The sequence below is a fragment of the Oncorhynchus clarkii genome, chromosome 16, assembly GCF_045791955.1.
Source record: "Oncorhynchus clarkii lewisi isolate Uvic-CL-2024 chromosome 16, UVic_Ocla_1.0, whole genome shotgun sequence".
Taxonomy (NCBI): domain Eukaryota; kingdom Metazoa; phylum Chordata; class Actinopteri; order Salmoniformes; family Salmonidae; genus Oncorhynchus; species Oncorhynchus clarkii.
Window position 1 is genome coordinate 1,295,075 of NC_092162.1, and position 14,083 is coordinate 1,309,157.

The 14,083-nt window shown below is 48.4% G+C and overlaps 1 protein-coding gene across 1 annotated transcript in view; it reads left to right on the top strand.

Annotated features, from left to right (window-relative positions):
• The window catches only part of LOC139367856 (lysosomal trafficking regulator), a 231,284-nt gene that overhangs the window by 159,921 nt on the left and 57,280 nt on the right, over positions 1-14,083 (top strand). The window contains exons 40-44 of the mRNA XM_071106189.1: positions 570-808; positions 3,057-3,266; positions 4,424-4,600; positions 12,811-12,887; positions 13,137-13,325. Of these exons, the coding sequence (XP_070962290.1) occupies positions 570-808; positions 3,057-3,266; positions 4,424-4,600; positions 12,811-12,887; positions 13,137-13,325 (892 nt within the window). The remainder of the gene's footprint in view (positions 1-569; positions 809-3,056; positions 3,267-4,423; positions 4,601-12,810; positions 12,888-13,136; positions 13,326-14,083) is intronic.

The following is a 14,083-nucleotide window of genomic DNA, read 5'->3' on the forward strand; positions in this document are numbered from 1 at the left end:
CTCCTCCACCTCTGTCCCCCCTCTCCTCCTCCACCTCTGTCTCCTCCTCCACCTCTGTCCCCCCTCTCCTCCTCCACCTCTGTTCCCCCTCTCCTCCCCCACCTCTGTTCCCCCTCTCCTCCCCCACCTCTGTCCCCCTTCTCCTCCTCTACCTCTGTCCCCCTTCTCCTCCTCCACCTCTGTCCCCCCTCTCCTCCTCCACCTCTGTCCCCCCTCTCCTCCTCCACCTCTGTCCCCCCTCTCCTCCTCCACCTCTGTCCCCCCTCTCCTCCTCCACCTCTGTCCCCCCTCTCCTCCTCCACCTCTGTCCCCCCTCTCCTCCTCCACCTCTGTTCCCCCTCTCCGCCCTCACCTCTGTCCCCCCTCTCCTCCTCCACCTCTGTTCCCCCTCTCCTCCTCCACCTCTGTTCCCCCTCTCCTCCCCCACCTCTGTTCCCCCTCTCCTCCCCCACCTCTGTTCCCCCTCTCCTCCCCCACCTCTGTTCCCCCTCTCCTCCCCCACCTCTGTCCCCCCTCTCCTCCTCCACCTCTGTCCCCCCTCTCCTCCTCCACCTCTGCCCCCTCTCCAGACGTGAGCCAAGACTTCTACGACCTGCTGAACTTCCCAGACTCCCCGGACCACCACCTGACCCCTGACCCTGTCGACCCTGTCGACCACGCCCCCGAGGAGGACGGCTCCATCCCCGGCTCATCAGGCCACACCCCTGGCCCGCCCTCTCCCCTCCCCTTCCCCCTTCCCCCGGCCAACATGAAGAGTTTCCAGAAAGACATCCTCAGACTGATGATGGACGGGATCAAGATCAGTCTGGTTAGTGGCGGTTATAACCAGTCTGGTTAGTGGCGGCTATAACCAGTCTGGTTAGTGGCGGTTATAACCCGTCTGGTTAGTGGCGGTTATAACCCGTCTGGTTAGTGGCGGTTATAACCCGTCTGGTTAGTGGCGGTTATAACCCGTCTGGTTAGTGGCGGTTATAACCCGTCTGGTTAGTGGCGGTTATAACCCGTCTGGTTAGTGGCGGTTATAACCCGTCTGGTTAGTGGCGCTTATAACCCGTCTGGTTAGTGGCGCTTATAACCCGTCTGGTTAGTGGCGCTTATAACCCGTCTGGTTAGTGGCGCTTATAACCCGTCTGGTTAGTGGCGCTTATAACCCGTCTGGTTAGTGGCGCTTATAACCCGTCTGGTTAGTGGCGCTTATAACCCGTCTGGTTAGTGGCGCTTATAACCCGTCTGGTTAGTGGCGCTTATAACCCGTCTGGTTAGTGGCGGTTATAACCCGTCTGGTTAGTGGCGGTTATAACCCGTCTGGTTAGTGGCGGTTATAACCGGTCTGCTTAGTGGCGGTTATAATCGGTCTGCTTACTGCTCCGTTTTGTACTGATAGGACGCATGGGGAGGGAGTTGTGACGCTGTGACTCAAACCCAACAGGCCATGGCTTCCCTCAGAGAAACTACGCGGTGACTCAAACCCAACAGGCCATGGCTTCCCTCAGAGAAACTACGCTGTGACTCAAACCCAACAGGCCATGGCTTCCCTCAGAGAAACTACGCTGTGACTCAAACCCAACAGGCCATGGCTTCCCTCAGAGAAACTACGCGGTGACTCAAACCCAACAGGCCATGGCTTCCCTCAGAGAAACTACGCTGTGACTCAAACCCAACAGGCCATGGCTTCCCTCAGAGAAACTACGCTGTGACTCAAACCCAACAGGCCATGGCTTCCCTCAGAGAAACTACGCTGTGACTCAAACCCAACAGGCCATGGCTTCCCTCAGAGGAAAAGACAAAGGACAATTTGGAGATGCAAATGAGAGGAGCTAACAACTAAAGAATATCCATGAGAACATAGTTAAAATACTCAATGCTCACCACAACAAACTGTTACAATCTGTTGTTAATAACAAAGTAGATTTGCTTGACAGGAATGTAGTCTATCGTGTCAGCAATGTGTATGTGTAACAGTATAACTTTAGACCGTCCCCTCGCCCTAATCCGGGCGCGAACTAGGGACCCTCTGGTTAGTTAAGCATTGCTAACTAAGCTAGCCGTTTCACATCCGTTACATATGCAGACCGAACAACGTGTGGAAAAACAGGACAACAAAACGGTCCTTCTTGAAACAAAGGTGCAAACTTTAGAAGTTCAACTGGAGCAGCAAGAAAACGTAACAGATTAGCACACTAGACTACATACAGTGATGCCCAAGACCAGCTTATCGTTTTTCTGCTCCTTTTCGTTTCTCTCCCCTGTCCTTCTCTGTGAAGTAGCGATGGAATTAGCCGATTCCAATGAGATACAGGACAGAATACAATATAAAAGAGGACATATAGCACATACACTACTAAAGGATGTAGACATGTGCTTGTCCAACATCTCATTCCAAAAGTCATGGGCCTTAATATGGAGTTGGTACCCCCTTTGCTGCTATAACAGCCTCCACTCTTCTGGGAAGGCTTTCCACTAGATGTAGGAACATTGCTGCTATAACAGCCTCCACTCTTCTGGGAAGGCTTTCCACTAGATGTAGGAACATTGCTGCTATAACAGCCTCCACTCTTCTGGGAAGGCGTTCCACTAGATGTAGGAACATTGCTGCTATAACAGCCTCCACTCATCTGGGAAGGCTTTCCAGTAGATGTAGGAACATTGCTGTGGGGACTTGCTTCCATTCAGCCACAAGTGCATTAGTGAGGCCGTCCACTGATGTTGAGTGATTAGTTCTGGTTCTCAGTTGACGTTCCAAATCATCCTAAAGGTGTTCGATGGGGTTGAAGTCAGGGCTCTGTGCAGGCCAGTCAAGTTCTTCCACACCGATCTCGACAAACCATTTCTGTATGGACCGCTCTTTGTGCACGGGGGCGTTGCCATGTGTGACCAGTGTGTGACCAGGCACTAGGGATTGAGGTGTAGAGGAGATGTAGTCATTGTTTGTGTCAGTTGTTGTTCGTATGTATATGTCGTCCTTTTTCTAATTTTGTATCTGGTTTGAAAAAGGGGGGGGGACATATTATACAAAATGACTTCCTCATAATGTGGGACTATGGTTGTTCTCCCAGGGCAGTACGGGCCGTGGTGGGGCCCCCAGGCAGCAGTGGAGGAGGATCCTGTGGTCATGTCGGGACACCTTCAGGGTTCAGATCGGACGTCTCTTGGTGCACACCCTCTCCCCTGCATTACCCCTCAGGGACAGGAAGGAGGCTCTAGAGTTTGTGTTCGACCCTGCAAACCCTGACTTCCTCAAGGAGAGCCTCAGCCCCGGGTTAGAGGTAAGAGGTCGGGGGTCGCTGTTAGGGCTGAGCCCAAACATCCTCAGGGAGAGCCTCAGCCCCAGGTGAGAGGATGAGAGCGAGAGAGTGATTGAATGAAAGGTTGAGAGAGTGATCGAGAGAGAGCAAGAATGAAAGAGAGAGAGAAAGAGAGAGAGGGCAAGATTGAAAGAAAGAGGGCAGGCGAGAGAGAGAGAGGGAGGGAGGGAGGGCGAGAGAGAGGGAGGAAGGGAGGGAGGGCGGGCGAGAGAGGGAGAGAGGGAGGGAGGGCGAGAGAGGGAGGGAGGGCGAGAGAGGGAGGGAGGGAGGGCGAGAGAGGGAGGGGGCGAGGGAGAGAGGGGGCACGAGAGAGAGGTTACTCAAGCACTCACATTGACTCAGGAACCCTTCTCCCCCTCCCCTCTCTCTTTCCCCCTCCCCTCTCTCTTTCCCCCTCCCCTCTCTCTTTCCCCCTCCCCTCTCTTTCCCCCTCCCCTCCCCTCTCGCCCCCTCCTCTCTCTCTCCCTCCCCTCCTCTCTCTCTCCCTCCCCCTCCCCTCTCCTCTCTCTCTCCCTCTCCTCTCTCTCTCCCCCTCCCCTCTCTCTCTCCCCTCTCCTCTCTCTCCTCTCTCCCCCTCCTCTCTCCCCCTCCTCTCTCCTCTCTCCCACTCCTCTCTCCTCTCTCCCCCTCCTCTCTCTCTCTCTCTCTCTCTCTCCTCTCTCCCCCTCCTCTCTCCCCCTCCTCTCTCTCTCTCTCCTCTCTCTCTCTCTCCCTCCTCTCTTCTCTCTCTCTCCCCCTCCTCTCTTCTCTCTCTCTCCCCCTCCTCTCTTCTCTCCCCCTCCTCTCTCCTCCCCTCTCCCCTCTCCTCTCTTCTCTCTCCTCTCCCCTCCCCTCTCCTCTCTCTCCTCTCTCTCCTCTCTCTCCCCTCTCCTCTCTCCCCTCCCCTCTCCTCTCTCCCCTCCCCTCTCCTCTCTCTCCCCTCCCCTCCCCTCCCATCTCCTCTCTCTCCCCCTCCCCTCTCTCGCTCTCTCTCTCCCCCTCCTCTCTTCTCTCTCCTCCCCTCTCCTCTCTCTCCCCCTCTTCTCTCCCCTCCCCTCTCCTCTCTCTCCCCGTCTTCTCTCCCCTCCCCTCTCCTCTCTCTCCCACTCCCCTCTCCTCTCTCCCCTCTCCTCTCTCAGCATGGTCCCAAGCTAGCCATGTATCTGTATGAGATGCTCCATGACCATAAAGATGCTCTGACCAAAGAGGAGCAGAGTACTCTGGTCAATTTCATGACGTCACTGAAGTTGTGGGGTCATCGCTGCATCCCGCCCAGCGCACCGCACAAACCAGACCTACTCAAGGCTATCAAAGAGGTAACCTTTACCCTGACCCTATAACCTTAACCTTACTCTATAATACAGGTAGGCAAACTACGGCCCACAGGCCGGATCCAGCCTGGGGGAGGTTTGAGTAAAAAAAAAAATATATATATATTCTGTAAAACTTCAATTCATCAACCGGGTGTTTTAATCACTGAACAGGCTTCTATTTGAGACAGGCTTCTATTTAGAGACAGGCTTCTATTTAGAGACAGGCTTCTATTTAGAGACAGGCTTCTATTTAGAGACAGGCTTCTATTTGAGACAGGCTTCTATTTGAGACGGGCTTCTGTTTAGATACGGGCTTCTGTTTAGATACGGGCTTCTGTTTAGAGACGGGCTTCTGTTTAGAGACGGGCTTCTGTTTAGAGACGGGCTTCTATTTGAGACGGGCTTCTATTTAGAGACTGGCTTCTATTTAGAGACAGGCTTCTATTTAGAGACAGGCTTCTATTTAGAGACAGGCTTCTATTTAGAGACGGGCTTCTATTTAAAGACGGGCTTCTATTTAGAGACGGGCTTCTATTTAGAGACGGGCTTCTATTTAGAGACGGGCTTCTATTTAGAGACGGGCTTCTATTTAGAGACGGGCTTCTATTTAGAGACGGGGTTCTATTTAGAGACGGGCTTCTATTTGGAGACGGGCTTCTATTTGGAGACGGGCTTCTATTTAGAGACGGGCTTCTATTTTGAGACGGGCTTCTATTTGAGACGGGCTTCTATTTGAGACATGCTTCTGTTTGAGACAGGCTTCTATTTAGAGACATGCTTCTATTTAGAGACATGCTTCTATTTAGAGACGGGCTTCTATTTAGAGACGGGCTTCTATTTAGAGACGGGCTTCTATTTAGAGACGGGCTTCTATTTAGAGACGGGCTTCTATTTAGAGACGGGCTTCTATTTAGAGACGGGCTTCTATTTGAGCCAGGCGCTTATTAGAGACGGGCTTCTATTTGAGACTGGCTTCTATTTGAGCCAGGCTTCTATTTATAGACAGGCTTCCATTTAGAGATAGTCTTCTATTTAGAGACGGGCTTCTATTTGAGCCAGGCGCTTATTAGAGACGGGCTTCTATTTGAGACGGGCTTCTATTTGAGACGGGCTTCTATTTAGAGACAGGCTTCTATTTAGAGACGGGCTTCTATTTAGAGACGGGCTTCTATTTAGAGACGGGCTTCTATTTAGAGACGGGCTTCTAATTAGAGACGGGCTTCTATTTAGAGACGGGCTTCTATTTAGAGACGGGCTTCTATTTAGAGACGGGTTTCTATTTAGAGACATGCTTCTATTTGAGCCAGGCGCTTATTAGAAACAGGCTTCTATTTAGAGACGGGCTTCTATTTAGAGACGGGCTTCTATTTAGAGACGGGCTTCTATTTAGAGACGGGCTTCTATTTAGAGACGGGCTTCTATTTAGAGACGGGCTTCTATTTAGAGACGGGCTTCTATTTGAGCCAGGCTTCTATTTAGAGACGGGCTTCTATTTGAGACGGGCTTCTATTTGAGACGGGCTTCTATTTGAGACGGGCTTCTATTTAGAGACGGGCTTCTATTTGAGACGGGCTTCTATTTGAGACGGGCTTCTATTTAGAGACGGGCTTCTATTTAGAGACGGGCTTCTATTTAGAGACGGGCTTCTGTTTAGAGACGGGCTTCTGTTTAGAGACGGGCTTCTGTTTAGAGCCGGGCTTCTGTTTAGAGCCGGGCTTCTGTTTAGAGCCGGGCTTCTATTTGAGCCAGGCTTCTATTTGAGACGGGCTTCTATTTGAGCCAGGCTTCTATTTCCTTAATGTACACGACATAGTTCATTGTTTAACTCCACCATTCATTTCCTGCACTAATGTGTTATCATTTACACACTGTCACGTTTATTTTGGCTTAGTATGCCTCAAATAATAAACAACTTTTCCTTGACTGAATAATTATACTATTTTTCTGTATTTTCGTCAGTTCTTACTTTCGCCACTTGAGGGCGATCACTGGGGGTCTGTACTCCTGAAGTTGACTGTACTCCCGAAGTTGACTGTTTTTGTTCTTACCAGGCTTCTATTTATTTATTTGCCAGTTGGCTAGCAGTTCTCAGCTGTTAGTTCTCAGCTGTTAGCAGCCAATGGCTAGCAGTTCTCAGCTGTTAGCAGCCAATGGCTAGCAGTTCTCAGCTGTTAGCAGCCAATGGCTAGCAGTTCTCAGCTGTTAGCAGCCAATGGCTAGCAGTTCTCAGCTGTTAGCAGCCAATGGCTAGCAGTTCTCAGCTGTTAGCAGCCAATGGCTATCAGTTCTCAGCTGTTAGCAGCCAATGGCTAGCAGTTCTCAGCTGTTAGCAGCCAATGGCTAGCAGTTTCTTGCTGGCGATAAAAATTGTCGTAATTTTTTTGAGTCATTCCTGAATTATTTAATGTAACAAGTCAAACATTAAACCTTGTAAACAATTTATGGTAATTCATGGTAACAAATCATTTAGACCAGGCGTTTATCTGAAACAGGTGTTTACTTGCTGAAATGTCATTTCCCGGCTATTAATAGGGACAGGAGGCTATTTGAGACTTGCCGTTTCATTTATATACTGAAACATGTAAAGGTTTGGTCCCATGTTTCATGAGCTGAAATAAAAGATCCCAGAAATGTTATGGTGTAGGCAGGCATAAGCTACAGACTACGAACACAATTGAAATTTGTCAATGGCAATTTGAATGCACAGAGATACCGTGACGAGATCCTGAGGCCCAATGTCGTGCCCTTCATCCACCGCCTTTACCTCATGTTTCAGCATGATAATACAAGGCCCCCTGTCGCAAGGATCTGCTCACAATTCCTGGAAGCTGAAAGTGGCCCAGTTCTTCCATGGCCTGCATACTCACCAGACATGCCGCCCATTGAGCATGTTTGGGATGCTCTGGGTCGATGTGTATGACAGCATGTCCCAGTTCTTCCATGGCCTGCGTACTCACCAGACATGCCGCCCATTGAGCATGTTTGGGATACTCTGGATCAATGTGTTCCAGTTCCCGCCAATATCCAGCAGTTTCACACAGCCATTGAAGAGGAGTGGGACAACATTCCACAGGCCACAATCACCAGCCTGATCAACTCTTTGAGAAGGAGATGTGTCTCGCTGCATGAGGATCTGATCCACACCAGATACTGACTGACTGGTTTTCTGATCCACACCACTACTTTTTTCTTTTAAGGTATCTGTGACCAACAGATGCATATCTGTATTCCCAGTCATGTGAAATACATAGATTAGGGCCTAATTAATTAATTTAAATTGACTGATTTCCTAATATGAACTGTAACTCAGTAAAAAAAAATGCAATTGTTGCTTTTATGTTTAACAGAACACCCCAGGCCACTCTAGAAAGTCTAAAATTGGATAAAAAGTACATATAAATTATAATGGACCTACACTGAGTTTACAAAACATTAGGAATGTCTTCCTATATATTGAGTTGGGTTAGGGTTCAACGGTTTCCTGTGTGTATCAAGAATAGATTAGGGTTCAACGGTTTCCTGTGTGTATCAAGAATAGATTAGGGTTCAACGGTTTCCTGTGTGTATCAAGAATGGATTAGGGTTCAACGGTTTCCTGTGTGTATCAAGAATGGATTAGGGTTCAACGGTTTCCTGTGTGGTTCAATAATGGATTAGGGTTCAACGGTTTCCTGTGTGGTTCAATCATGGATTAGGGTTCAACGGTTTCCTGTGTGGTTCAATAATGGTCCACCACTCAAAGGACATCCAGCCAACTGGACACAACTGAGGGAAGTGTTTGTGTCAACATGGGCCAGTATCCCTGTGGAACGCTCCAAAGAACCCTATAACATCTCTGACCTTACCCTAACCCTGTAACATATCTGACTTTACCCTAACCCTATAACATCTCTGACTTTACCCTAACCCTATAACATCTCTGACCTTACCCTAACCCTATAACATCTCTGACCTTACCCTACCCTATAACATCTCTGACTTTACCCTAACCCTATAACATCTCTGACCTTACCCTAACCCTATAACATCTCTGACCTTACCCTAACCCTATAACATCTCTGACCTTACCCTAACCCTATAACATCTCTGACCTTACCCTAACCCTATAACATCTCTGACCTTACCCTAACCCTATAACATCTCTGACCTTACCCTAACCCTATAACATCTCTGACCTTACCCTAACCCTATAACATCTCTGACCTTACCCTAACTCTATAACATCTCTGACCTAACCCTATAACATCTCTGACCTTACCCTACCCTATAACATCTCTGACTTTACCCTAACCCTATAACATCTCTGACCTAACCCTATAACATCTCTGACCTTACCCTACCCTATAACATCTCTGACTTTACCCTAACCCTATAACATCTCTGACCTTACCCTAACCCTATAACATCTCTGACCTTACCCTAACCCTATAACATCTGACCTTACCTTAACCCTATAACATCTGACCTTACCCTAACCCTGTAACATCTCTGACCTAACCCTATAACATCTCTGACCTTACCCTAACCCTATAACATCTGACCTTACCCTAACCCTATAACATCTGACTTTACCCTAACCCTATAACATCTCTGACTTTACCCTAACCCAATAACATCTCTGACTTTACCCTAACCCTATAACATCTGACTTTACCCTAACCCTATAACATCTCTGACCTTACCCTAACCCTATAACATCTCTGACCTTACCCTAACCCTATAACATCTCTGACCTTACCATAACCCTATAACATCTGACCTTACCCTAACCCTGTAACATCTCTGACCTAACCCTATAACATCTCTGACTTTACCCTAACCCAATAACATCTCTGACCTTACCCTAACCCTGTAACATCTCTGACTTTACCCTAACCCAATAACATCTCTGACCTTACCCTAACCCTATAACATCTCTGACCTTACCCTGTAACATCTCTGACCTTACCCTAACCCTATTACATCTGACCTTACCCTAACCCTATGACATCGCTGACTTTACCCTAACCCCATAACATCTCTGACCTTACCCTATAACATCTCTGACTTTACCCTAACCCTATAACATCTCTGACTTTACCCTAACCCTATAACATCTCTGACCTTACCCTATAACATCTCTGACTTTACCCTAACCCTATAACATCTGACCTTACCCTAACCCTATAACATTTCTGACCTTACCCTAACCCTGTAACATCTCTGACCTTACCCTAACCCTATAACATCTCTGACCTTACCCTAACACTGTAACATCTCTGACCTTACCCTAACCCTATAACATCTCTGACCTTACCCTAACCCTATAACATCTCTGACCTTACCCTATAACATCTCTGACCTTACCCTAACCCTATAACATCTCTGACCTTACCCTATAACATATCTGACTTTACCCTAACCCTATAACATCTCTGACCTTACCCTAACCCTGTAACATATCTGACCTTACCCTAACCCTGTAACATCTCTGACCTTACCCTAGCCCTATAACATCTCTGACCTTGCCCTAACCCTATAACATCTCTGACTTTACCCTAACCCTATAACATCTCTGACCTTACCCTATAACATCTCTGACTTTACCCTAACCCTATAACATCTGACCTTACCCTAACCCTGTAACATATCTGACCTTACCCTAACCCTGTAACATCTCTGACCTTACCCTAACCCTATAACATCTCTGACCTTACCCTAACCCTATAACATCTCTGACTTTACCCTAACCCTATAACATCTCTGACCTTACCCTAACCCTATAACATCTCTGACCTTACCCTATAACATCTCTGACCTTACCCTAACCCTATAACATCTCTGACCTTACCCTAACCCTATAACATCTCTGACCTTACCCTAACCCTATAACATCTCTGACCTTACCCTAACCCTGTAACATATCTGACCTTACCCTAACCCTGTAACATCTCTGACCTAACCCTATAACATCTCTGACCTTACCCTAACCCTATAACATCTCTGACTTTACCCTAACCCTATAACATCTCTGACTTTACCCTAACCCTATAACATCTCTGACCTTACCCTAACCCTGTAACATCTCTGACCTTACCCTAACCCTGTAACATCTCTGACCTTACCCTAACCCTATAACATCTCTGACTTTACCCTAACCCTATAACATCTCTGACCTTACCCTAACCCTATAACATCTCTGACTTTACCCTAACCCTATAACATCTCTGACTTTACCCTAACCCTATAACATCTCTGACCTTACCCTAACCCTGTAACATCTCTGACCTTACCCTAACCCTATAACATCTCTGACCTTACCCTAACCCTATAACATCTCTGACTTTACCCTAACCCTATAACATCTCTGACCTTACCCTAACCCTATAACATCTGACCTTACCCTAACCCTATAACATCTCTGACTTTACCCTAACCCTATAACATCTCTGACCTTACCCTGTAACATCTGACCTTACCCTAACCCTATAACATCTCTGACCTTACCCTAACCCTATAACATCTCTGACTTTACCCTAACCCTATAACATCTCTGACCTTACCCTAACCCTGTAACATCTGACCTTACCCTAACCCTATAACATCTCTGACTTTACCCTAACCCTATAACATCTCTGACCTTACCCTAACCCTATAACATCTCTGACTTTACCCTAACCCTATAACATCTGACCTTACCCTAACCCTATAACATCTCTGACTTTACCCTAACCCTATAACATCTCTGACCTTACCCTAACCCTATAACATCTGACCTTACCCTAACCCTATAACATCTCTGACTTTACCCTAACCCTATAACATCTGACCTTACCCTAACCCTATAACATCTCTGACTTTACCCTAACCCTATAACATCTGACCTTACCCTAACCCTATAACATCTCTGACCTTACCCTAACCCTATAACATCTCTGACCTTACCCTAACCCTATAACATCTGACCTTACCCTAACCCTATAACATCTCTGACTTTACCCCATAACATCGCTGACCTTACCCTAACCCTATAACATCTCTGACCTTACCCTAACCCTATAACATCTCTGACCTTACCCTAACCCTATAACATCTCTGACCTTACCCTAACCCTATAACATCTCTGACCTTACCCTAACCCTATAACATCTGACCTTACCCTATAACATCTGACCTTACCCTAACCCTATAACATCTCTGACCTTACCCTAACCCTATAACATCTGACCTTACCCTATAACATCTGACCTTACCCTAACCCTATAACATCTCTGACTTTACCCTAACCCTATAACATCTGACCTTACCCTAACCCTATAACATCTCTGACTTTACCCCATAACATCGCTGACCATTCTGGCCAACAGTTAGGGATCAACTCTGGAACTGCAACTGTCTTGATGAGTTCTGGGTTAGTCCCAGCCCTGTACATGTTTCATCGTACAGGTCCCAGCCCTGTCCATGTTTCATCGTACAGGTCCCAGCCCTGTCCATGTTTCATCGTACAGGTCCCAGCCCTGTCCATGTTTCATCTCACAGGTCCCAGCCCTGTCCATGTTTCATCGTACAGGTCCCAGCCCTGTCCATGTTTCACCGTACAGGTCCCAGCCCTGTCCATGTTTCATCTCACAGGTCCCAGCCCTGTCCATGTTTCATCTCACAGGTCCCAGCCCTGTCCATGTTTCATCTCACAGGTCCCAGCCCTGTCCATGTTTCATCTCACAGGTCCCAGCCCTGTCCATGTTTCATCGTACAGGTCCCAGCCCTGTCCATGTTTCATCGTACAGGTCCCAGCCCTGTCCATGTTTCATCGTACAGGTCCCAGCCCTGTCCATGTCCTGTTTCATCTCACAGGTCCCAGCCCTGTCCATGTTTCATCGTACAGGTCCCAGCCATGTCCTGTTTCATCGTACAGGTCCCAGCCCTGTCCATGTCCTGTTTCATCTCACAGGTCCCAGCCCTGTCCATGTTTCATCTCACAGGTCCCAGCCCTGTCCATGTTTCATCGTACAGGTCCCAGCCATGTCCTGTTTCATCGTACAGGTCCCAGCCCTGTCCATGTCCTGTTTCATCTCACAGGTCCCAGCCCTGTCCATGTCCTGTTTCATCTCACAGGTCCCAGCCCTGTCCATGTTTCATCGTACAGGTCCCAGCCATGTCCTGTTTCATCTCACAGTTTCATTCATGTCCTGTTTCATCTCACAGTCTCATTCATGTCCTGTTTCATCTCACAGGAACAGCTGAAATACGAGGCGGACGAGAAGAGCAGTAAACTGGCCTGGGAGAAGAAAATATCCAACACACAGAAAAGGTGAAGCATGATTGGTTCATTAGACTCCAGAGCCGTGTCTTACTCCCAGTCAAATCCTTACTTTCCCCATACTTGTTCCCTCCATTTCTCTCAAAGCTCATTGGAGGAGGAGGTCAGAGGGAGGGACATCGGAATAGATCCTCAGCTCCGATGTACTTTGAGAGGAATTCAGAAACCAAGAACAGAGGCAAGGATTCCAGCTGACAATGTTTTAAACCAATCTATTGTCCGTCTCTCTCCTTTCTTCAGTCTGATCCAGCGTCTGGACGGCAAGTCCAAGGACATCTCTAAGATCGCAGCCGACATCACCCAGAATGTGTCTCTGAGACAGGGTATGGAGAGGAAGAAGGTGATCCAGCACATCAGAGGACTCTACAAGATAGACCTCAGCGCCTCAAGACACTGGCAGGAACTGGTGCAGCAACTCACACACGACCGGTGAGTACTGGGGGAGGGGGGGAGTTACACTGAACAACTCACACAGGACTGGTGAGTACTGGGGGAGGGGGGGGAGTTACACTGAACAACTCACACAGGACTGGTGAGTACTGGGGGAGGGGAGTTACACTGAACAACTCACACAGGACTGGTGAGTACTGGGGGAGGGGGGGAGTTACACTGAACAACTCACACAGGACTGGTGAGTACTGGGGGAGGGGGGGGAGTTACACTGAACAACTCACACAGGACTGGTGAGTACTGGGGGAGGGGAGTTACACAGAACAACTCACACAGGACTGGTGAGTACTGGGGGAGGGGGGGAGTTACACTGAACAACTCACACAGGACCGGTGAGTACTGGGGGAGGGGAGTTACACTGAACAACTCACACAGGACTGGTGAGTACTGGGGGAGGGGGGGAGTTACACTGAACAACTCACACAGGACTGGTGAGTACTGGGGGAGGGGGGGAGTTACACTGAACAACTCACACAGGACTGGTGAGTACTGGGGGAGGGGGGGAGTTACACTGAACAACTCACACAGGACTGGTGAGTACTGGGGGAGGGGGGGGAGTTACACTGAACAACTCACACAGGACTGGTGAGTACTGGGGGAGGGGGGGGAGTTACACTGAACAACTCACACAGGACTGGTGAGTACTGGGGGAGGGGAGTTACACTGAACAACTCACACAGGACTGGTGAGTACTGGGGGAGGGGGGGAGTTACACTGAACAACTCACACAGGACTGG